Source organism: Manduca sexta, chromosome 26 (genome assembly GCF_014839805.1).
Source record: "Manduca sexta isolate Smith_Timp_Sample1 chromosome 26, JHU_Msex_v1.0, whole genome shotgun sequence".
NCBI classification, from domain to species: domain Eukaryota; kingdom Metazoa; phylum Arthropoda; class Insecta; order Lepidoptera; family Sphingidae; genus Manduca; species Manduca sexta.
In genome coordinates, this window is record NC_051140.1 from 17,393,803 (window position 1) to 17,418,769 (window position 24,967).

General features: G+C 33.8%; 1 protein-coding gene across 4 annotated transcripts in view; it reads left to right on the plus strand.

Annotated features, from left to right (window-relative positions):
• Positions 1-24,967, plus strand: part of LOC115451827 (uncharacterized protein DDB_G0287625) — a 178,534-nt gene that overhangs the window by 90,337 nt on the left and 63,230 nt on the right. For all 4 annotated transcript variants that reach the window (XM_037443104.1, XM_037443106.1, XM_037443103.1 and 1 more), the window contains exon 3: positions 9,433-9,628. In XM_037443104.1, the coding sequence (XP_037299001.1) occupies positions 9,433-9,628 (196 nt within the window). The remainder of the gene's footprint in view (positions 1-9,432; positions 9,629-24,967) is intronic.

Genomic DNA, 24,967 nt, shown 5'->3' on the forward strand with positions numbered 1-24,967 from the left:
AATTTAATTCATAACGATACTGTAAATAAAAAATAAACACGTGCTAACTGCAGTACAACTGTTGATAAAAAGAAATTAGTAGTTTTACAACTTAGGCCTTTAATTGGCATCTAGTCGTAGAACTTTATGTGTGTTTTAATTTATTTTGGTATATAACAATTCAGTAACGTTATTAAACGAATACGCTTTTATGGTAAGCTGGAGTTATTTATAGCGCCGGTTTTATTACAGCTATAATACCTTGAAACTTGGTACAAAATTAATATACGATGAAGAAAATTATACGTTATTCTAACAGCCATCGTGTATTTAAATTTCGAATACCAGAATAACGTATTTAAAAATATCGATTATATTTTTTTTAATTCTATATTTTCGAGATGTCTATGCATTGTCAGCCAGACAATCCGAATGCGCAATTCCCAAATGATACGAAACGCACAACTAATAAATCAAATATCTCGCAACCGTTGACGAGTTATCGACTTATTCGATCGTTATCCGAACTGTAATTTAATAAATTAAGTTATTAAAATTGTATCCTCTCGACATTTACACTCGTAACACGTCCAACTGTCGGCGTCGGTCGGTACGTTACAAAACTAGTTACACACTGCAAGGATGGTTGGCAAACAATCGAAGTAAGGCTACAGTTAGTGACAGAATGAGGCGATCTATCCGTTTTGACGAGTTTATATTGTTGATATTTGTGGTGTAACAGTCTAGCGTCTAATCTATTTCAAATATAATCTTGTGTTGGCAGTCACATTTTTATAAAAAATCAGAATTAATATTTATTTTCATTGGGAAATTATTGTAATTATAAAACAAATAAGAATGCAGGAATGTTGCAAAACCTGGCAACATTAGAACGTGCCATCATTCGAATTAAGAGAGTCGTCATGAAAAGTTGATTCAGAGAACTTTGTACCTGGTTATTAAGAATATGTTTTGTTAATTCAGAATAAGTATTTTATCTTTATTTCAAGAGTGGTCAAGGCCCGTTTATACTACAGACCGATCTATGTCCACTTATTTATTGAATCCTGGCAACATTGTATATTTTTTTAAATTAATCCTCTTAGACCAGAACTTGTCGAAATATTTCGATAACCCCAAATGTTGCGTATATTCTAATAGACTTTTCGTAGTCAATTTATTTTTGCCACTTAAATTATTTTATGACAAATAATTACAATTGATCTGTTTTGTTATTGTATGTAACAATACAATCTCATTAAAGGAATAATAGAGTTGTTGCAACGCAATATAAACAAGTTCGCCAACAGGCTGGCTGTTTTCCTCAACCGTATGTATGTTGTAGAATAATACACATTACATGAACGTATTATGTAACCGCTACCTAACCTATGACCTCTGTATTGCTACCACAGCAATGCGAACTGTATCAATTATCGACCGTCTGAAATGCTTTCGATACGCGTTCTCATTATGTCGGTACCGACGTCGACAAATGTCGATTATCTTGAAATGATCGATGTTACGACATGTTACCCGGTAAGGCACAAAATATTATTTCGAGTGTGTCTTTACTTTTTATTTCTCAATTCTTTATTTGAAAATATTTTTTTATTACAATTAATGATTGTCGTTGAAAAAATATAGCCAGTATTAATAAATACTGGCGATTATTTTTATTTTAAACCTGCTTCTTATTTTAAATTTGTCGTGGACATACGTATGTCCGCATTTTGCGCTGTGACTTGTGAGAAATATTTCACCCACGAACCATAGTTTAGTACCGTAGCTTATTTGGTATTCAGTTATGTTAAATCTGATAAATATGTACATACACATATCTCCTTTAAGGGATCGGATCGCTGCATAACTGTTATGAGAACGACAGACGGAATGCAGGACAGAATATGTAGCAGCTTTTAGCAATTTAATTTACTCACTGATGGTTGAATGAGCTTCCTTTATTGGTGAGAATATGTAAATGAGATTGGTAGGTCTTTACAGAATAGTAAAAATATTTAATTAACGAAATGTGCGAACTATTTTTAAATTAGTCGACATGACTGACCGATGCGTCATAGAAAATGGAGCGTTTTTTGAACAATTATTTCATTTGTAACCTGAGACTTCTAAAATGTTTTATAAACACCCTAATTAATGTACGTTCTAAGCACAATTAATAATGAAAAAACTAATTATATCCAAATTGCCTGAGTGCAGCATAATTTTTAATAATCCAGCATATATTGAGAGATTGCGGAAAAAGCAAATTAAATGGAGTTCATACGCTAATGGAAGTAATCCATAACCCATTCCAAAGAACATATTTGTAGACAGATATTTCCCTTATCATGATATTAATAATTTCGCGCCATAATTCCAATGACCTTCGCGCGATGAAAGTTAAAAGCATTTCCTTTGAAATGCTATTTATTTATAAGAATGTAATCTAGTTGGTTATGGTTATGTTATTTTATCTAGTTTTGTGTTTGTTTTAATTCATAACTGACTGTTCAGCTTTCTCTGCTCGAGCGTTGTGTAATGTTTCATTAATAAATTATTCTGTTAACTGTAATTTTAGTATATGGAATGTGATGTTTGTTTAAAATTATTTAGATTATGAAACATTGAAACAATAAACTTTGATTTGTAAATTAACATGTTATACTGTGATAAATTAATCTCTATAAATTGTAATACGATTATATTAATTTGTTTTATGTAAGTACACGCCTTTAATTTTAAAAAGCCGTGAAAATTTTGCTCATTATTTTTAATATCATTAGTTCCTCATACTTTTTTTTATTCAATTTAAATTAACGTAGTTGCTACTTTTATTTCGTAACAAAAATCATATTATCAGTTTATAATAATATAATTATAGATTGACACTGTAAAATGTTATGCATTTAAGTTTGTTTTTATTTTTAAATATACTTAGAGCTAGTTATAATGTAACAACTGATGTCCCAATTGTAAATTAATAAATAAGTAAATACATGGCACATAATATATCGTCACTAATGCATGTAAATAAAAAATATTCAAATCCATTTGAATATAAAGAATTACATTAAGAAAACACGGAATGGATCTAGGAAGACAGTGAGCTTCCGTTCATAATATCTGCCAATTGCCAAAATAAATTAAAAATAACTTGATAACGAGCGCCTATACAAAGCGTTTCCTGGCTAACATTCCTTTGCCATTGGAAACATCGTAAATCCAATAAAAAACCATTAAAGTTTCCCGCGTCCCATTGGTTAGTTCAAAGTGTTTTAAAAATAAAAATAAGTTCCAGATTGCGACAGGCATTGGCTTTTTAGCGACACGCGTCGCAACAAAGAATAAACTAATAGACTATAGAGTCGGGTGGCTGTTTGATGAAATTCCTTTGTCTATTATGGATGAATAAAAGAATTATTTTACGGCACGAATGCTCACGTACTGTTACGTTATTTAATTTACTTTTGTTTGAAATTAATCTGTATTTTTGGCTTTGATCGGATATAATTTAGTTTTTAGTGCTGCAACTGATTTGTAAGTGTTGTTTATATACCATAAATAGCGTTGGACATATTTAAGGGCCAGCATCATGTGAAAGTTTTGACGATTTTCTCTTGCATCGATATCGCAAGATATAGCTACATTATTTATTTCATTTTTATTGTTGTATTTTAGCAAATTGTTTAATCGTATAAAAAAATGGTCGCAACTCTATTGTGATTCGAAAATGCGTGGGAATATCGCACACGCCGTATTTTTTTTAAATCTATCATTCTAAATCTACAATCATCTCTGAACTATTTCAACCAGAACCAACTTCCTCTAATATGAATCACGTGAGAAATATATGAAAATTTGCAACAGACGACTAAGAAAGATAAAAATAAAATGCAGTCATGGTCCGTCGGCGATTCCCGTGTGAGGGTTTGGTTCCCGCGCAAAAACATTTCATTACGTATTTATGTGTAATTTGATACGAATAGCGCATAAAGGGACGTTGTTCTTTTTTTAAATTGGCCATAGACAATTGCGATGCGCCGCTTTATCTTTTCTCATCGTTTTGAAGTTTACAAGGAACGGTTTATAGGTTATTTTTAAGTTCTTCATGCCCAATATAGCGTATAGTAATTCGTTTTGATCGATTTTTACGTGTATTTTTAGACAGTTATTGGCGTAGCGAACGGTGTGGATTTAAAATGTGCTCTGTATGATGTTTTCCTTTTTAAAGCTTTGTAGTTTATATTCGAAAACTATGATAATAATTTCTAACTGCACTGAGCGTTGGATAATATCGATGCTTGATAATATTTTTAATTAAAAATTTTAGATAATTTGTACGTAAAAATATTGATTTCTTATGTTTACGTGCATGTTAGATATCGAAATAAAATTAGCTTTCGTATTTTATATATTATTTTTTTTAATATTTTAATTTCCTTCCCACATTTCGAAGACTGCGGAAAAGAAATGGTATAATTGAAATGCATTTAGTTATTATAATTTAGACTTTTTGGATGACCACCTCCATGTGACCATTAGGGGTAGTAGTTTTCGAAACGTCGCGAGATAATTAAAATACAAAAACTATAATATCTGGAAACTAGTTTTATTTAGACGTAAAAATATTTTTAAAAACTGCCTATAAAAAACTATAATATCTGGTAACTACTTTTACGACGTAAAAATATTTTTAAACTCCATATAGGATACAAATAGTCTTATACCAATATAACACACCCTACGTCGTGACTGTTGGACCTCGGTCCACATGCCGCGCCGCTCTACTGTCCCATGACATCATCTAAGGTCAGGGTGAACGCTCTGACACGCCACGATACTCGCCTGTGAATGCATCAGTGTGGAGTCGGGATTTAATATTAATTCTTAATGTAATAGACATGAATATAATTTTTGATATATAAATTTCGTACAAAGAAACGTGTCGAATGAAAGGAGGTAATGATTTGATCCGTAGCAAATGAGTAATCCGCAAATATTTATAAAGTGCGCGTTTTATGGGGTTGGTAATCTGTTTTAGTAATATTAACTAATGTTAATGACTCGGTGGCGTAGTTGTATTATGGTATGGTGCTGAGGTTTCGGGTTCGATCCCCGTGTTAGGTGATATTTTTTGCTCAGTATTAGTCTGAAATTTGTGCCCGATATCGCAATAGGCTCGCTCCCTATCACATCATGGGACGGGATACATACCGCGGAAAGTTGGTGCACCAGTTGCGCCTCTGCCTACCCCTTCAGGAATGAAAGGCGTGTGTGTAATATATGTTGTACTTATATTGACTTAGATCAATTGATGTTCAAATGACGTGAGACGACCTCATAAGTAACAATCAAATAAATTCATAACTAATTAATAGATGTCATCAGTTTCGTTACCTATGCAGTTGTAAATTATACCAAAATTTACATAATCTCAGCGTCAAGTAAGATTTGCTTAATTGATGCGTGTAATCTCTGCATTACTAATGTTAAGAAGGCCCCGAGTTTTGTAATTTGCATACCAAGTGGAATAAAACATGTTACTACACACTACTAGAGTTATATAGATATATCACATGTGGAAATAAGGGAAAGAGGTAGACGAGGTTTGTTGATTTGTGAGTGAACAAAGCCTCGTGTCCACCAAGACTACAAAGTCTCTGAAACGTCGGGAGAAAATATAGAGAGAGAAGAACTATAAAGATAAAATCTGCAAAATAGTTTTATTCCAATGTCTAACATTCGCGTAAACATAAGAGATCATTTAGTGAACATAATATTAAATTTAAGGAAGGAGGATAATTTATACGTTTTAAGAAGAAATATTCCGTAAGAGCTGATATTAAGAATTATATCGGGAAAAAACTAAAATATTAAAACCGCGATAAAATCCGAAAAATAGTTTAATTTTAATGTTCTAACATTCGCGTAAACATAAGAAATCATTAAGAAACAGTTAATAATTGTTTTAGTGTTAACCCAAAGTTCGCTACTGAAACCACTGGCTGCCAAAATCCACTTCTGTAGACTACAGCGTATATCATCTTAGTCTAGAGCAGAAATAAAAGTGATGAATCATGTGTTGTTAACCACAATTAGAATTGACAACTGATTAAGTTGAAGTGGTAATTTAGGCTGAATTAAGCTATTAATGGAAAAATTAGTTCTTGGGATTAGTACATACATACATACATAACATCACGCATTTACCCCCGAAGAGGTATGCAGAGGCGCAACTAGGGCACCCACTTTTCGCCAAGTATGTTCCGTCCCATGATGTGATAGGGGGCGAGCCTATCGCCATATCGGGCACAAATTCCAGACTCCGGGCTGATACTGAGCAGAAAAACCTAAATATCACATTGCCCGAACCGGGATTCGAACCTAGGACCTCAGAGCGCTAATGTACCGGACATGCAATACAACTACGCCACCGAGGCAGTCTTGGGATTAGTGCCTTCAAACAAATAGAATCTTTAGTTTTATATAATATTAGTATAGTTTCAAACTAGTGTGATTTCTATTTCAGAAGTTTATTAAGTCTTTAATTTCTATAGATCTCTAACTTTAATCTATGACTATATTAAGTAATTTGTCAATATCACTCAGTTTACTTATAGACCTAAATTACATGCATTAGTAATCATATTTTAATGACGCGTCACTTTCTTCGTTTTCTTTTGTAGTTAACTTAGTGACTAGATCGTTAACTAATATAGCATTATATATAGAATTTAGCAATCAAGGTGGTTTAAAGTTGAAACAGTTTTAACATCGTTTATGAACATTGAAATTAAACTACTTTTCGAATTATATAGCGTTTTTTTATATTTTAGTTATCTCCCGACGTTTCGAAGACTTTGCAGCCTTCATGGTCACAGGGGGCACTGAGGTGTTGTTCATCCGTATAGTCAAAGTTACAATATCTACCTACATTTTACAATAATACATTTTTTTAAATTTTAGCTGTTGGTGGTCCGATCTACGCAGAATGAGCTCACAGTGTCTTGAAGTCTGGATCGTTTATAAAAAACATAAATAACAAATGAGATATCTGGGCTAGTTCACATTTCGATACTAGTGTAGTATAGTACTTCTTTTTGTTAATCTGGTTAATTCTCGTATGTTAATGTGAGTCTATAATGAAAGTGAAGTCATCAATAATTACAAAACCTTAAATGTAGTAGTACTACTAACTCTTACTTAATTTCTGTATCTTTTACGCCCAATATATACTCATGTCTTTACGATTCTTTAATTAAAGATTTCTCAACATCTATTTAATTTGGTCCTAAATAATTAATTAACTACGCAAAAATCATGTAACAATTAACAATCAATATTAACGATTGTTGTTAAAGTTAATGTAGAAACTATAAGCTATAATGATAGCCTCTTTTATAAACGCTGAACGCAAACAATCTACGCTTTATCCACTTTCACGGGTACTTATTTAATTCTCACCCAGGAAAATTGTAATCTGCATAATTTTAAAGCGGCAACACCATTAAATGAACGGCTGTAGTTATCGTTTGTTTCGTTTATAACGTATATTAAATGTTAAATGCAAATTCCTTTCATATTTCAAAGTTAGCTTGGATTTTAATTGTTAATTTGTTTAGAATTAACAGCACTTTATTTAATTTCACCGTGGGTGGTATCAAACTAATAGATTGTAGTTTTTATCACGTTTATTATGATAATTTTCCGTTCCGTTAATTTGATATATTTAATCGTGACAAATGATTAAATCGTACAATATTTTAATGCTACCTGATTGCTCGATGACACGGCAATTTTATTTAAATTAAGAACGTTTCAAACAAAACATAACAACACTAGAATCTTTATTAATCCAATTAACAACAATAAAATTTAGTTCCACATTTAAATCGATTATCGGAAATTAAACAGCCATTAAATCAAATTAATCTCTTGGCGAGACGAGTTCTTGTATCAACCTCCTCGCTCGCTGAAGGTCGTAATTTACTCTTTATGATGTAGACCAGTTTTCACTTTCGAGACAATCCGAGCTGTTAATGATACTGTCTATCACGAAATATTTATGCGATAATATCAGCTGTCAAGTGCTCGCGCAGGTTGTGAGTATGAAAATTGCTAGAATAATGTCCGTTATTATTTCTTATAGATTACTTCTATCCCGTTGTCGGATGGTAATGAGGCTAGGTTTGTAGTTAATATTTTAGAATGTCAGTTTAAGGCATTTAATGTGCTAAAAGTAATGACATGTTCCGTTTTTCCCTGAATTAAATTGAGGATAAGAAATATAAAAAATACTTGTAGTCGCCATTATAAAAGTATTTATAAAACAAAATCTGTCACCATTGGAACAATGTATATTTTAATCTGTTGAATGATCATAACATGTAATAATTGTTTTATAATACTATATATTTTCAACAACCAAATTTTATAAACATTTCTGATTAGAATTATGTTATACGGACATAATTATTTTTACTTATCTTATAATAGAGTAATATTTGATCGACGTGTATCGATAAAATGTCGTGTCCGATAGCCTTAACTCTTTCGGTTTCGCAAGCTATTCTGCAGGACTTTAAGTGTAGTGTTGCGAAATCGAGCGAAATGTCGCGGGTGTGTCAAGGATAATCCTGGGCCCTCAGATGTTGCGACTTGGGGTTATAGACGTATTTGAAGTTTTCTTTTAAAATAATGTAGATAAATATTATAGCTGTAGTAACATTTTATGTCTTTAGTTGACTTTTTAATTTCTAATATATGGTTCATTCCACGTGTGAATATGTTCATTAATTTGTAGGTGCCAGGTACGTAAAAAAATGGTTGTCAATTAATCTAGTTGTGAGGATCCAATGAATATTTACATAATGTAATCAATGGCCTTTATCAACGATATACTATGAACATCAAGCTTTGTTATAGAATTTCTGATTACAAAATGCTAATTTGAACTATAATTAATATATCATTAGTGTTGCGTTCAGAATAACACCATGTTGCGAAGGATCAACAGATCAAAAGATAATACTTTCACAATATAGAGAATTAAGAGCTTGAGGCAATATGGACGTGTGCATTGAACGCATCGGCTAATAGCATTTCGTGTTTGATCATCCGATACACTAAAGCGATCAATGTTAAAGAATGTTTTTTTAAGTTTCGAGCGAAAATTATGTAAGTATTAGGAATTGCCAAATAACTAATACAGAGAATTTGTATCAAATATCTTTAAGAAACAATGTTTAACCAAATTCGAAAAAACTAATCTAGTGATCGTAGGAAGCACTTCACTGAGTGAACACTAGTCTGATGTGTAATATATCCAGCATTACCCATTGAATGTGAATCGTAAAGTACAAATAACACTTATGCCAAATTCTCTAAATATTTCCAGAATATATCATTAATTGCGTAGACACGTATTGATTTATATTTTCTTTGTTCCAGAGTTTCCTAGCAGCAAACGCAAAATGTTGGTGGGCGGGGGCCCTGGCCGCGGCCACGGCGGAGCTCCGTTACGCGGGGTACGTGTCGCCCGGGGTGCTGCTGGTGGCCGGAGCCCCCCGGGCCCTGGAGACGGTGCGGGGGGCGTACGCGCGTTCCGTACTCAAGCCTCCTCCGACATACCTTATATGCGGACTTGGTGAGTGTTTTTTCTTCCATGCCTTCCCTAAAGATATTTAGACCAACCTGTGAGCGTTAAACCGTATAAATAAACTTTTAGTTAAAAAAGAGTGTATGGTATCAAAAACAAAGCAAACGTTGAGAACGAGGATTTGATGTCATCTAAATCTAATTGCAACTTGATCATTCAGCGTACAAGCATAATATCAATTTAAGCATTTAATAACAGAAAAAGAATAAACCCTTATAAATATCAATTACAATTAAATAAAATGGTACTAAAAAGGAAATAATACAATTAAAGGAAAGAATACGTATAAGGACATTCTATGAATCTAATTACCCATTAATCACACATAAGGCAATATTTTAGTTGCCACATTCGCGTCACTTGTAACCTTGTCATGAATGTTGGGATTGATAAAAGGACTTATGACTTCCTAGTATTTCGAAGCAACAATAATTAAGTTAATGACGTACTTGTAACATAAATCTTGTTCGTTCCCACGGTTGGTGGACAAAGACACGGTCTATACGCATCGCGAGGTGCTATGCGCGGGCGCACGGGTTCGTGTTGTAATGTGCAGTATGCCAACTTTATTTTCGTTTAGAGGATTGTGTTTAAGTTTGGCTTTGAAATGATTACTAGAAAATGGGATTTTATTGATATCTGGATAAGAGCAACCTGAGTAAATCGAAAGTACTACTTTGGTAGGTAACTAATGAAGATTTTCGCCCTGGTTAATAATTTAATTTACTTGATTATGTTTTAAATGTCTAAAGCTTTGTTACCTTGGGATGATGTTCGTATATGTATAACGTTAATATTAAGTATACTATATGTAGTTATGTAGTTTTTTATAATTGCCACCCGTAAAACTAAACGTTTTATGTAACATCAATACTCTAACCTCTATTATAAACCAATGTTACCCAAGAAAATTCTAGCGTATTAAATATTCAGCAATTCACATCAATACAGTTAATAAATCACACAAATAATTGTAAGTATTATATACTCATAACCCTTAAATGTACGTTATGTAAGGTATAAATTCCTCGAATGGTACCGGTGAACGTTACCTCACCGTGCGTTCTCCATGCGACGTCTCGTTTCACGACACCCACGGCCTTGCAAGGACGTTATTACGTAAACGCTCTGTGTGGGAAGAAGCGCCATTGTTGCAATTAAATCTGTTGCACCTGTATTTACGTATTTAAAGTTTAAATTACGGAAATTGTCAGATGGGCTGCTAGAAGTTTTTTACAGACTACAATATATTTTCATTTTTTATATTTCTTTCCAATAAGCTTCGAGGTAAAAAACATGTTTCTGACTATTCACCATTACAATGTATTAAGTTGCATAAATAATTAATAAAATTTAATTAATTTGATCCTTTAACCTGAACTGAGATTATTTTTTATAATTGGTATATCAAGTATAACGTCAACAAAAAATCGCAGATGAGTTCTTGATATTTTTTTCACAATATTTATTTGAATATTTCTATAATAACTTTTCCAGACATAAAAAGTAGCCTATGTCCTTCTCAGGGTTTGGAAGTATCTCCATACCAAATTTCAGCGAAATTAATTTAGTAGGTTTACGATTAACGCGTTCTTTTAGTTCTTTAAAAATATGGTCTCTAGATATTTTATATATTGGCCTTCAATTACTTCGGTGCACGTTTTGCCACTTAAATCGAAATTGTTTTTAAAACATCTTCCTTCTGTGATAATCAAGGCCGCAGAAAACATATAAGTAAACTTTAATTTTTTTTTTACTATAGCCTCAAATACGGCTGTGCGCGATAAATAAACCTTGTAGCTTTAATAAACAATAAGGGGGTAAGTCTTAATTTATTTAGAAAAGTAGGTTTAGATTTTTGGTTTAATAATACAAAAAAAATGCTATATTTTTATATGTCGCCGTCTAGATGCTTTAAAATAATTACGATCATTCATATCAATAAAATATGAATAAAAAAAATTCAAGTATACTTAAATACATTTTTATTCTAGAAATATCGTAATGATTACATTGCACGTATCATATACCGTTTTAGGTCTTCAATGAACCAATTCAGTGTTCTGAGATCCTTTTAAGTCTGGTCCCATAGCACTAATTATGCTGCTCAGTTTTAGTATGTAAACATACATGCATTTCCTTTTTAGTATATGTTACGTCAAACATATGATAATGTTTAGGATAAATGGATTCTCTAACTATGCACACTCATTGTTTTATCTACGTGACTAGGGATAATTGGTCTGTTTGTTAGTACGACATTGAAATAAACGGCGCCTCCTGCGTCCCAAGGTTAGATTAGTTTCCATTGATTGCCAATGGATGAGGTATAAATCAATGTTCAATATGGGCAAACCATTTTGATTAAGATACAATATTAAATAACTAAGTGATGTTTACGTGAATTGAATTCATTACGCCAATGTATAAGTGTTTATCTACGTTTTGTTCATTTTCCAGAATTGATAGTATTATAGCATGAAAATTATTACCATAGCACAAATACCTTCAGTTTATGTTGCAAAAATGATTTGCCGTAGTTTATTGATTGCTAAGCCTTTTGTTTTGAGCGTAAATACAATCATACAAAATATAAATCATGCGGAACGAACCCCTAAACACAGATGGGCTTTTTTACACCCGTTCTTTCTGTTTACTCTGTGTCGTAATGTAATTTATTATTAAATAGATAATTGTGCTGTTGTTGAGTAATTATTAATATTTATATTACTGCTAATACTTAACATAATAGTTTGTTTAAATAAAAAAAATAAATCTGCCTGCTGTTGTTTGTGTATCCCAGGGAAATCATGGTTGCTAAACTGTCATAAATTACTGTCAATGACTCTCCTAGGTACTGCTCACCTATAGATGTAAATATTAAGATAAATAGTGTCCATAACAATGCAACATATGGCGTTTACAACGAATTGTAAATGTCAGACTTAACATCTGAGTAATGTAATACAATTACACACAATTACATTTACAAAAGATATACTTGTGAACAATTAACCTCACATTGTAAATGTTCGTACAAACACACGAATATGACGCAATCATGCGTCATGAGGCTGTGCGACGTTTGATGCATGGTACCGAAATTATGTTTATATCTTACATTAATTCTGTATATTATCTTTAAAAATATGCGTAAAACAAATCGGCAAATTAAATTGCATTAAAAGTGTTACATCAGAAATTGGAATTCTTGACTTACATATCTCTGACATGACGTCACCTTTGTCACGATAACAGTTATTGGAGTATCACGACGTCTATTAAGCTGAAACATGAGTATTCAAACTAATTCCAAGTATGCCGTTTCCCCACGATTTCCTGTTGAATTGTGGTGTAACAAAGGCATTACTTTAAATAATCATGGAACTAAATAAGTGACCCATTAAGCCGTAACAGTCTATGTAGTCTGTTTCAATTGTGCATGTAATACGCAGAAGAAATATTCATTCAACCTCACCGTTTTGTGTTGACTTCTCTTTCCTTTTAAAGTGATGGCTACAAAATACAAAACAATATGGAAATAACTTTACTCTTCATATATTTATTTTACTCTAAACGTCAATTCATGCATGTCCTTTAGGTCGATTCTCTTTTAAAATTCTTATATCTAAAAAAATCTACCCCAGAATTTGGTTAGGCTGCTCAATTTAGCAACCCCTTTGTGAATTCCGCTTATGACCACTACACGTCAGGGGTTCGTGCACCGCATTATTGTCATTCCAGAGGGGCTCTGGCCTCCGACTTTATAAAGGACCACGATTTCTGTTATTTAAAAAGACTTGGCGAATTTTTTAAACAACTTTAGTGAGAAATAAGCATTCTGGAGTACTCAGTTATTCTGAGTATTTAAACGATGTATTGTTGAGTATTTTTACATTTTTATCCTAGATTAAGAGATACAGTTTTCATCAAGATCGATGGTGACATCACGTACAAAGCTTCTCTGTCAGTAATACTTTATCCATATCCTTCAATTCTTTAAATTGAATTCACTTAATTGCCTGTCAAACGCCTGCAACACTGAGATAAACAATTCTCCAAAAGGTACAAGTGCTGTTATTAAAAAAGCCGCCGGAACGTTCGGCGTTTGACACACTGACTCTTACCAAAAATATTGTCATTCTATTGTGAGTTTTTGGAGTCGCGTCAGTAAACTGAATTCCTAAATACAATCTTTTTCCTTTTGAGTAACACAATGGGTATTAAATAACTGTATATGTAACAGTTAGTGACGGCAATCAACATGCAAATCGATTTGTGGGGTTGCCAGTAATGGAAACGATAAATTATGCAAACAGAAAAAAAATGTATATAAATTTAAACTAATAAAAATATGTATTTCTCTGAAAATAGACGGTGTAAATCGCTGAATTCCAGATTGTAAGATTGTATTTACAAAATTATTATGTGACTATTTGAGGAACATAATGTCTCTCGTAAATATGATAATAATTTATTATGCCGCTACGACTTCCTCGCTTAGGAGTATGTAAAAGTTATTTATTGACTATTAGTTATAGCGATATCTAATATAACATGCTTAGAAATCGCCATTGATGTTTTTCTCGATAGCCTGTGTTCGCAACAAAAAATGGTCGCACAACTTTTCACACAATGTTTTCCCTTCCCGTCCGAGAGAAATGCTTGTTACTTATATAATTTTAAGAATTACAAGACAAATGTTACTGGAATCATTTATGTTAAACGGACTTTCTAGTCTGCATACATTGTACGTTACGCCAGTGCCTTGTACTTATGACAAGGTACAATTTATTGTGAGCTTGCGACTGCTTTGTTTGTAAACACACTCGATGACTTCAACATGACACGTGTTGTAAAAAATACCGTGAGAAATTTGTCGGTTCTTTGTTTTTACAAGGTAACCCAGTCAGCCGTGATGCTATTGAATGTCGTTGAGGTTTGGTAAAAACTGCAGTAGGACAGTGGCTGTGTACGCTAATTGACGAGCAGCTGTCACCGGTATGTCGCAGCTGACATTGAATTTGAGCATGAATACCACCAACAACGATTGCAAAAAACTGCAAGTTAATATTTAACATGGACTTGGGGAAATCATGTAAATTACGAATGAGTAGAGGAGACAGGGTTACGTCACTTTGTTTATATGCATGCTGAACCGTCTAAGACAAAAGCAGAGGTATAACGTGCTGCAAAGGTTTCCTGAATTTATATTCGTTCCATATTATAGGTGACAAACTTAAAACCAATACAAGCTCAATTTCCAAACTAGGTCAATTTTTGTGTCATAATTTTTGTTCATTCCATTTTCAAGGCCCGTAGATTGAAAACAGTAAATCCGTTTACCAGGATAAAAATGTATGGGGTGTTTTTTTCAAGTTTTGCCCTATAATAGTAGTAGAGGCTGTGTGTTGGACACCAGTCCGGCAATGGAACAGTATAGAACTGATGTAAAATATACGTCAATAGATATAAATGACAGTAGTTCCCTATCCTAGATACCTACCACACAAAATTTACAACGTAGTCAGGCCTCTATACTATTATTAAGTGTAAACAGAACTGTAAATTGCTATCACAAATATTGCTAACGCTCTTCAGTTTATTGTCAATAAAATTTCATTTAAGCCTGTAAAATAAATATTACTCATATTTTATGGATTTTCTTGTAGAGTTGTTATCTGATCTCCGGTGCAGCGCAGTTTGAACCTGCGTCGACCCTAAACGTGACAAACAGTAATCCTCCATTACGAAGGACTTAGAAATATGCTCTTAGCTTTCCGACATTTTAATCAACGTTGTAATACTTGTTTGGACAGAAGACTTGATTATGTAAGAATTCATAGAAAAAATATCTTGTTAGTAACATTAAGATTAATTAAAAAATACCTCATAGATTCTTAGTCACAATAAGATCCATCAATCAGCATCATCAAATCAGCATTATTATCAAGAAATATGATCGTTTTAAGAAAATAACATTGTCTTTCGTAGTTTAGACAATTAGATAAAGAAAATAAGGTTAAACATTCACATTAAATACTCGTTTTATACATTTACAAATATAGAAAGGCATTTTTTTGTACATACGAATGTAATGGACATCCGTTAACACATATTTTAATCAAATTAATGTATCGCGATTTTGGTTCATTAAAACTAAATACACATGTCAAATGCAATAATTTCTCAAGGGGAAATGGCGTAAGTAATTTAATGCGTAAAGTCCTTGAAAGTAATTAAAAAGATATTGAAATTAATTGCAAAATAATTGGTGACAAAAAAGCAAGCATTCTATCTGTAATGTGTGGCAATGCAGCTGATGCATTTAGTGGAAGGTTCTACGCAACGGACTAAAATAATCGACAAGCCAATGTTTACAAACTATAAACCAAACGTGAACCTGCATACATTATCTTAAGAAATATTGGTGTAAACAGTTGCCCGCGGCGATGGTCAAATCAGCGAAGTCTCTAGTGTTCTTTAATAATGATGTTTTAAGAGCCGATATTGAGTGGATACTTGTCGCAACCATCAAGTTTATTTTTATTACTAAAATTAATGCTAGGAATTTGTGTGTGGGTTTTGAGTTATCTATTTTGAGTGTTTAATTGTCGTTTACCTAGAGGAGACAAGCGAACAAGATTTTCTTAAAATAAGTGTTAGATGCTATCCTGCTATAGATGATTTATAATAGGGCAGTGGTAACGAGGAGTCCTGAACATATAGTTGCTTACAATTCGTCCATGTTGTCTTACTACGATACTAATATTAGACATCCAGTATTCTCCTGTAATAATGTAAGCGGATTGGGTCTGGAAATCTACTTGTCTTTTTTAACTACATTACCTTTCCAGAAGAACTTTCCTTTACAAGACGATATAATCCATTAACTATTACCGCGGCTGCTTCGCCATCTCTGTATGTTTCCTTTATGCAAAACGCAGGACAGCTTTTACTTACAGAGAATGTAATCATTTTATTTTATTGTTATTATAGATGTCAACTGTGGTGGGTCATAAATTATGCGGTACTGGTTCCTGAGGACAAGTTCTGTTGACAAGATAGTTTAGAGCCGCGACGTATTGCTTGTAATTGGCACTTTGTAAAGTCATCGGGTTAGATTGATGATATTATTGACCGAGTAGGTGTTGGGGTGTCTGAATTTTTCATGAAGAGATTTTTATGAAAATATCGCGTATCGGTGTTTCGGTTTATATTTCAAAAACTGATATACAAGTACGTATATATGTTTAGTAATATACCGCATCTAGCGTAACAGTTCTATAAAACTTTAATGCAAAAATGTATTACTTTGTGGGTACAAAGATCGTTAAAATAGTTTAAGTATTATAAATAACTGTTCCGTGTGAGTTACCCACTATATTATAATAACTTACCTCATTTGACAATCTTAAAACATCCGCGTTAATTACATGCCCCAGTTTCCACAATCCTTTTGACGCTCAAAGAATTTTCATATCTTGAGTACACTGCACTTTCAAAACTTGGTAACACCGCGCTCTGGTTTGACGCGCTCGATGTAGGTTGTGGGAACGAGTGTATTGTAAAATAAAATACAAAATGTCACTGAAACAAAATGCATTGGATTTACATAAGGATTTCTCTTGATATTATTCACGTAATCGAACGTGGGAACAGTGGAACTCGAAAAGGGATATGTGTTATGTCAGTAGTATCCGCCGGTTGCGGACAAATCAGAATTGATCGACGTTTCTGCCCGTGGTATACTTGAATTTAAGTTTTAAGTTCATTAGCGCAAGTGTCAATAACGTATTGTTTCCTGTTATTATATCGCCGGATTTGAATGGCGGATTTTGCATTCGTTCTCAGAAATAATGCTTGTTGATCCTTAAAGCAAATTGTTGCAGAGATAAATTACCCGACTACATATAATGGCATACTTAGGGTTCTGACATTTCATCATCATTACCCGTTGCAGTCCACTGCTGGACATAGGCCTCTCCCAAGGTACGGCATAGAGCCCGGCCTACTGCTTTATGCATCCAGTCGCTGCTGCCCCTCTTGTGTAAGTCGTCCCGCCATCTGGCTACAGGGCGTCCCATGCTACGTTTGCCAAGACGCGGTAACCACTCCAGAACACGCTTACTCCAGCAGTTATCTGTTCAGCGACATGTGACGATGTGTCTAGCCTATTGAATTTGATAACGAAAAAATTATAAACAGTAAATGCGAAAATTATAGCGAAAAATAATTAATTTTGTTTGCACCAATATTGTCGGCAAAGGGTTTATCCCACTCTTCAGTCAAACGACCTGTATCGAGCACTGCATTAATGAAGGTATGTAAGGGCTAAGGTTATAATTTATTAAAGGATACATTAGTTAGATTGACTTGCAACACTGTACCGGATAACGACTAGATTGTACAAGATGGATGGATGACCTAAATTGACGTACAAATTTTGATGCACAGGACATGCAGGATGTGGAAATAGAAGGGACGCTTACATGAAGAATCATTGATAAAATTACAGTCGACGTGAATCATGATTTCGATAAGTATCTACTTATATTGATATCATATACACAGTTGGATGAGGAGAGCGGAGGACCGAGCAACGTGGCGGGCTTCAGGGGAGGCCTATGTTCAGTAGTGGACAGTTGTAAGCTGATGAGATGAGATGAGATGAGATACACAGTTCTACAACGGTGAACTTTACTTTGACAGAGTTGAATATGCAATAAAATTACAATATAAATCATTCGTCACCCGGTAAGCGCTATGACTGCCTAAACAGTAGCAACACCGCTCAGAACATTTCGAATCTCCGGATGTTGCAAAGCTATGATTTTGACAGACACCAGACGTGTGCTCCTTCAATCCTAACCAAAATAATGTTCATTACAGATTAATAGATCATATTCTCCCATACAGGGAAACCTAACACCGCAAACTTAATTCTCCGCTTAACCAGAACAAGATCTGATCACAAAAATGTTCACCCCAATATAGATATTGAACTTTAAAGGCTATCCAATAGGTCATATATTTACAATAGTTGCAGATAAGGGTGAAGTTCATTCGAGTACCAGCGGTGACTTCCTAGTTGTAAGAGCTGGCGGAACTTGTAGCGGATACAAATCATGTCCTGCATTGGATAATACAAATGACTTGTGATTTCTCACGTTTCCCTTCACTTTAAGAAAGATAAGTCAAGGCATCGATAAATTTCATTTATCAGTTCATAATTCTGCCTTCACATTGATATTTCGGTGTATTCATATTCAACGTTAGCGTTCATCTTATAATATTAGATCGTAATTGTGATGACGTGTGATTTTTAGTGTCATTGAAAGGGCCAGTCAAGTCCTAATAACTAAGTCAGGCAACCAAAATCAATATATAAACATTTAAATTTATCGTGATAGCATTGTATCTCCAGTATGAAACATTACTGCACCATTTCCTAAAAATGTTTGTCACGGATGACGGATATGACGGAGAGCCTCTTTTGTTTCCCCTTATAGGATTCAGACCCGAGCTTATGCAATATTTACTCTGGTCACTAGTAGAATTTCTCAAGATTTTTGATTTGATTAACAGTTTGTTGTTCTTAAACAGCTTGTGTTGACAGTTTGTCATGTTATCCATTCCGAGGGGTTAGAAATTAGCAGTAGGGAGTTTAAGCAACTTACTTGTGATGGCGTGGTCTTATTATTAATGTTTAATGTTTACTTACAGGCTCAGCCTCGCCTAGTGTTTGGCAAATGCTTCTTTATAATGCAAAGTGGTAGATCATATTGGATCACATCTGGACTAGACACGGATCAGGATCTAAAAGGCCTTACAAGCAGCGATAACGTAGTCAGAAGTGGAACAGACTGCCGAGACAAATGGCATTATTTAATCATAATATCTAAAGTATTCAAATATCTTTCAAACAATATTTTGAGGTGAAAGAGAAGAAACAATTTTTCAACAAACAATTTGCCTTACTTACAACAAGACTTTTTAAATATAGTCCAATAAAGTTTTGATATAGAAAAGGTGCAATCAGAAGACAATTTTTCAACATTGTAAGCAACTTATGTTACAGAACTTAAACGTTCTCGTCAATTTATTGACGTTATTACGTACTTTCCAACAGCACTGGGGGCAATATCGTCTAATTGCGTCCACAATAAGTCTGCCTAACGAGCTGGCTTGACAAAATGGTTTTGTCAGTGCAGACATTTGTGTTATTGTCGCTTTCCTTTCATAAATCACGAGGCGTCGGTAACACGATGGTGTTACCTGACTGATTTATGGCGAATCGGGATTTGGAATGCGATTGTGTTTTTGTTTTATTGTGTTGTGTCATCAGCGATACCATTATATTGCTGTACATATTGGCTTTTGATTAAGATATTTATGTAGATTTTGAAAGCGTGTTTTGGTCTAGTTAAGATTCTTGACCAAAAAATAGTGTGACGACCTCAGCATGTTTAAATTGTATAAAGATTGCCTGATATAGATGACGATATGCCGTGTGATAAATCAATTTATCTGCAATTTCATTGCGCATTCGGGACTGCGCAAGTATCGAATATTACCGAGTCATCAAGTTATGTCCTCTGCTTCAGAAATAACAGTTAATAGGTTTTAATTTTTATCTCTCCACCAGTAACTTTGCGTCTTCTTTAATTGTAAGCTCCAATAGTTTCGTCTCTTGTATTAACTTAAGACATATTTGACATTTCCTACATTGTAATGTATTGTTACAAAGGAAACATAATATCATTGGGTATGTGACTACCCGCCGTTTTCAATAAACGATTCCAATTGCTTTTTTTGACCTATCGCATTAATGGATCAACCAGAACATTTTTTTGACAAGCTTACAAATGACTTATATTAATTGGTTTATTCTCAGAATTGGATTGAAGACTGAGATTGAGATCGTTTATTGAAAACGGCTGTAAATCGAAAAAATTAACAAGACATATTGAAAAATACATTACTCTTACTAATAAGGTGATACCATCGATTAAAACGAACCTTATTCTTTCTCGTACTATTTCGGCGTTGTTGACATAAGAGAACAATATATCATTAATAGCATGTTTACATAAGTATCGAGGAAGTGTTGATAACGTTTAAATAGCTCCATTTTAATCAAGTCAATAAAACTGTTTGTCATTCGGTCTTACGGAATGATTTATGTGCCGCATTCTTGCTGCTAATATTGTAAATAAAGTATTTGTTATATTAGTAAATAACCTGGTATTCATTATCTTAAGTTTCGTACTAAAACTTTTTTAGATTATAGCGCATAATTATGCTCGATAACTGGTGATTTCTTTAGCCTCTAATTTTTTTTAGATTTAATAATGTAACCAAAATAACAATTCGTACCATAAAAAAAAGTTGTGAAAATAACGTTAAACCTTGAAAAAACACAATTCGCAACTAAAACCTTTCTTATTTCGGTAACAATGGCATTGTCTATTGAAGTATAGATAATATCGGTAAATCTGAAATTAAAAATATCAAAACGCTTATCGCTCGCACATTGGCCAAGCGTTCGACCTTCACAGGCCTATTGCGCATGTTCCTGTACGTAAGTTGACATCTTAGGGCACTTTCAGACGGGCCACTTTCAAATCGGTGCAAAAAGTATAGTCCACGCTGATTGCAAAATTGCTTGTTTATAAATTCGCGGTTGAACGTTTGCGTAATTTTTTTAGGCGCGGCATACTGTCAACATTTTACGTTAAATAAATGTAGTGTGGTCGAAATAAAGTATGAATTGGTTATAAATGGTATATACTGCTTCTATATTATTCTTACAAGTATTTGGAATTTAGAAATAATTCACTTTGGTGTAATTATAATGTAATAGGAGAATACCTATATTCAAAAACCCTATTTTTTATGACAATAAATATTATTCATATGATATTCACACGCGTTACACTAACAACTTTCTTTATATTTTCGTGCTTTACAACATTATAACAGTTATTTTAGACTAACGTGCTAAAACGCGAGACAAATGGCGATACATCAATCTGCGGAATGGTGATTAATAGCAATAGAAAGTGAAGCCTAACACACTGTCATTACAGTTTTTATTTGCATATAGTAATGTTGAAATCACGTCATTCACCCGCGAAGATGTAAGGCAAAGGAGAAAAGCGGGATTAGCTAAACGATCTTACCTTAATCTACGCAAAATAAAACAGTAGAGTCTGTTAATGTGTTCGCGCATCGAGTAAAACGATTGAACTGATTTTTTTATATGGGCACAGCTAAGTACTTAACTCTACTGCACCTGATGGTCAGTGGAGTGGGGTCCAATAGAATGTCGACTGACGAGAGATGATTACCCCTCGACAGTCAACACAATTATGCCGGCCTGTTAGAACCGGATGTACGCAGGTTGATCCCGGAACGCGACACTTACGTGGGCCACTATGGCGCGTTTTAAAACCTTGTGTACGGTGGTCGCTATCCAGGCGGATATAAAATATAGCCTACTATTAGCAATAATATCAACTCTGATTGCACTAATAAAGCATTAAAACAAAGACATTAAACAGTAGTTAGTTATATACAGGACATCAGGACCAAATTTGTACCCCAAAAGTTATTATTAATTGGTAATAAGTCGTTGTCTTGTTTGAAAGGTCTGTGTGCCAAGCTGTCACAGCATCCTCAGATATTACTACAAACATAACATATTTACAGAAAATATGCTAATATGCGCATTAAAAACGTGCAAATCACCATATAGAAACATATGAAGTATTTACATTGGTGTTTTGCTGTTTCATGGTAGATTTAGTAACCATCGCATGAACGTAAATTTTTTTTTGACAATCTTACCAATTCTTCTACATAATCTAAAACTCTTCGTATTAAAATAAAAATAATTCTGACAAAAAACCAATACAGCTGCATCACATTGGTGTTGTAGGAGCGACAAAATCCCACTCATATAGTGTGACTACAATTCTGCTTTGTAACGAAAAAACTCTCATGGGATGATAGACTGCCATGTCGGGTCGCAGATTAGCATCACAAAGAGCTTTAAACAAAGATTCCCTTTCACCCGCCCTAGAAGGAGTGTGGACTTTTTGGGTACACAAGGAAATTAGAATAACAGATGTGAAAGTGAAATGACGAAAGGTCCATCGTTGATTTATGATGAACACGGTCAGGAGACGTTAATAAACCAGGTTTATGGAGTGATTGGACATCTAGACAGTTTGGGTAGATAATAACGCTTTGAATTATTTTGTGCTGAGCAACTGAGTGCTTGGTCTATTTCGGTTTGAAGTACCTTGAAGCTTACCAATTTTTAGCATGTTATATCTCAGGGTGACGACTCTAGTGCAGTACTTTATGGTATATCAAAAACCATTCTTAGTCGTATGATACAAGAGAATCGTATACAAAACTTCATGCATCAAACCCCACAGGAGTTTATCAGTCAGTATTAAGAATTCTACAAAATGTCAAATCAATAAAACATCACCTAACAATTATACGAGTTAGAAATATCACTTATAATACGAAGACGGTGATGAAATTTATCAGTACATGAATCAAGTGGCTGGATGCCGCATTATATTTACCATTTGTAACCATCCCGCATTTGCGACGAAACAAATTTAGCTGGAAGTATTATTACGTAACAAACGTGGGTGTTTAATTGATTTAAGACATTGCGAGTTAGTATTAAATGGCGAGGTGTCAACTACTGGCATGAATAGATGAGTTCTTCATATCTTCGGAGCCAGGTACCTGTTTATGTGTCACTCTGTCACAATAAAGGAAAACATAAGGAACTTATTTATCTAGTAATGTTACATTCTAAATTACACAACACTTGTGTCAGAGGTGGGATTTCCAGCTGATGAAACTTGGAACTTAAAATACAGGATTACATGAGCCATTAATAAGTGATTTAATTAAATTAACAAATACTTCGCATTTCAAAGAACATAATTATATTGTAATCAAGTGTTAATTCTATGTTTAGATAATCTGACACCTTTACACAACCAAACAGAAGCAACGCCATACATCAATGTACAAATATTGAAAGCTGAATATTAAAACATGGCAATTAATATTACGCTCACAGACATCGTAAATTACATATTCAAATTATTTTCAATAAAGATGAGCGTACAGATGTACACCTGTCGTCGTGAGCTCGTGCCGTCGCCTCATCCATCAAAATCGAGACTGCGGAGATAAAGTCGTGTCAAATTACTTCTGCTGCCATTCAATTGATATTTACTTTCAAACACGAAGCAATAAAGAGCATTTCTTAATTTATAGACGTCAAAGTTAACTTTGTATTCAACGCAGTAGATGACCTCATGTCAAGTTCGACTTCAAAGATGCGAGTATCGTGACTCCATCTCACAATTTACTGTTGCTTTGATCTCCGTGGAAGCTGATTGACCATTTTAAGCCCGAGTGTATTGTGATCATTAACAAAAAACAGCAATTATACCTCATCAAAGTTCAAAGATTCATGGTTTATTGAACATTAAGTCTATAATAAGTCAATCTTCTATAATGTTGTATATTTTGTTAATTAAAGATGCATGTCTTAGAGCGGTTTTATTTTTTTCAGTCACGATTATATCATTAATCAGTTCTATAAATTTCTCAATCTCAATTTGTGTAAGCTTAAAATTATATGTTTTCAATAGTTAATTAATTTCAAGTATCAATTGAGAAACAACTAGATAGAATTTAGGCGGAAAGATTGCAGATCTTTAACCATCTGAGCGGCATAATAACTTAGCAATTATAAGCGGTACAATTATTATATTTCGAAATTAATTTTGCGACCAGGAAATTACTGAACTGGTCCCAGTTCACTACAATTTGTTTACCTATCGCAGCCAGATCCAAGATAAGTAACATCGGATAAAAGAACAAGTATCGCACGTCACGAGAACAGCGAAAGTATTCTTAATGAGTTATACCTCAGGCTATCGACGTACAACGGCACCCAACGTAAAATTGACTCTCATTTTACACACTATTCCTACTAGATGCTTAGTTGTGACCGCTATAGAAAAAGAAAACTTATCACTTGGCAATCAAACTGGAAATTTGATTGATAGTCATTTGCGAGCCGCCGACGCCATGGGATATCAAATTGATGATGTAGAACGATGAGACAAGGTTGAATTTTCAACAACAAATGAAAATGCATTGTATGTACGACGACGCTAGATCAATGTTGATTATTTTGTACTGACAAGCAAATTAGCCGAAGCCTTTGTCTCGTTTAGACGTATTAACTGTGATAGGTGATTGAAAGAGTCCAGATAA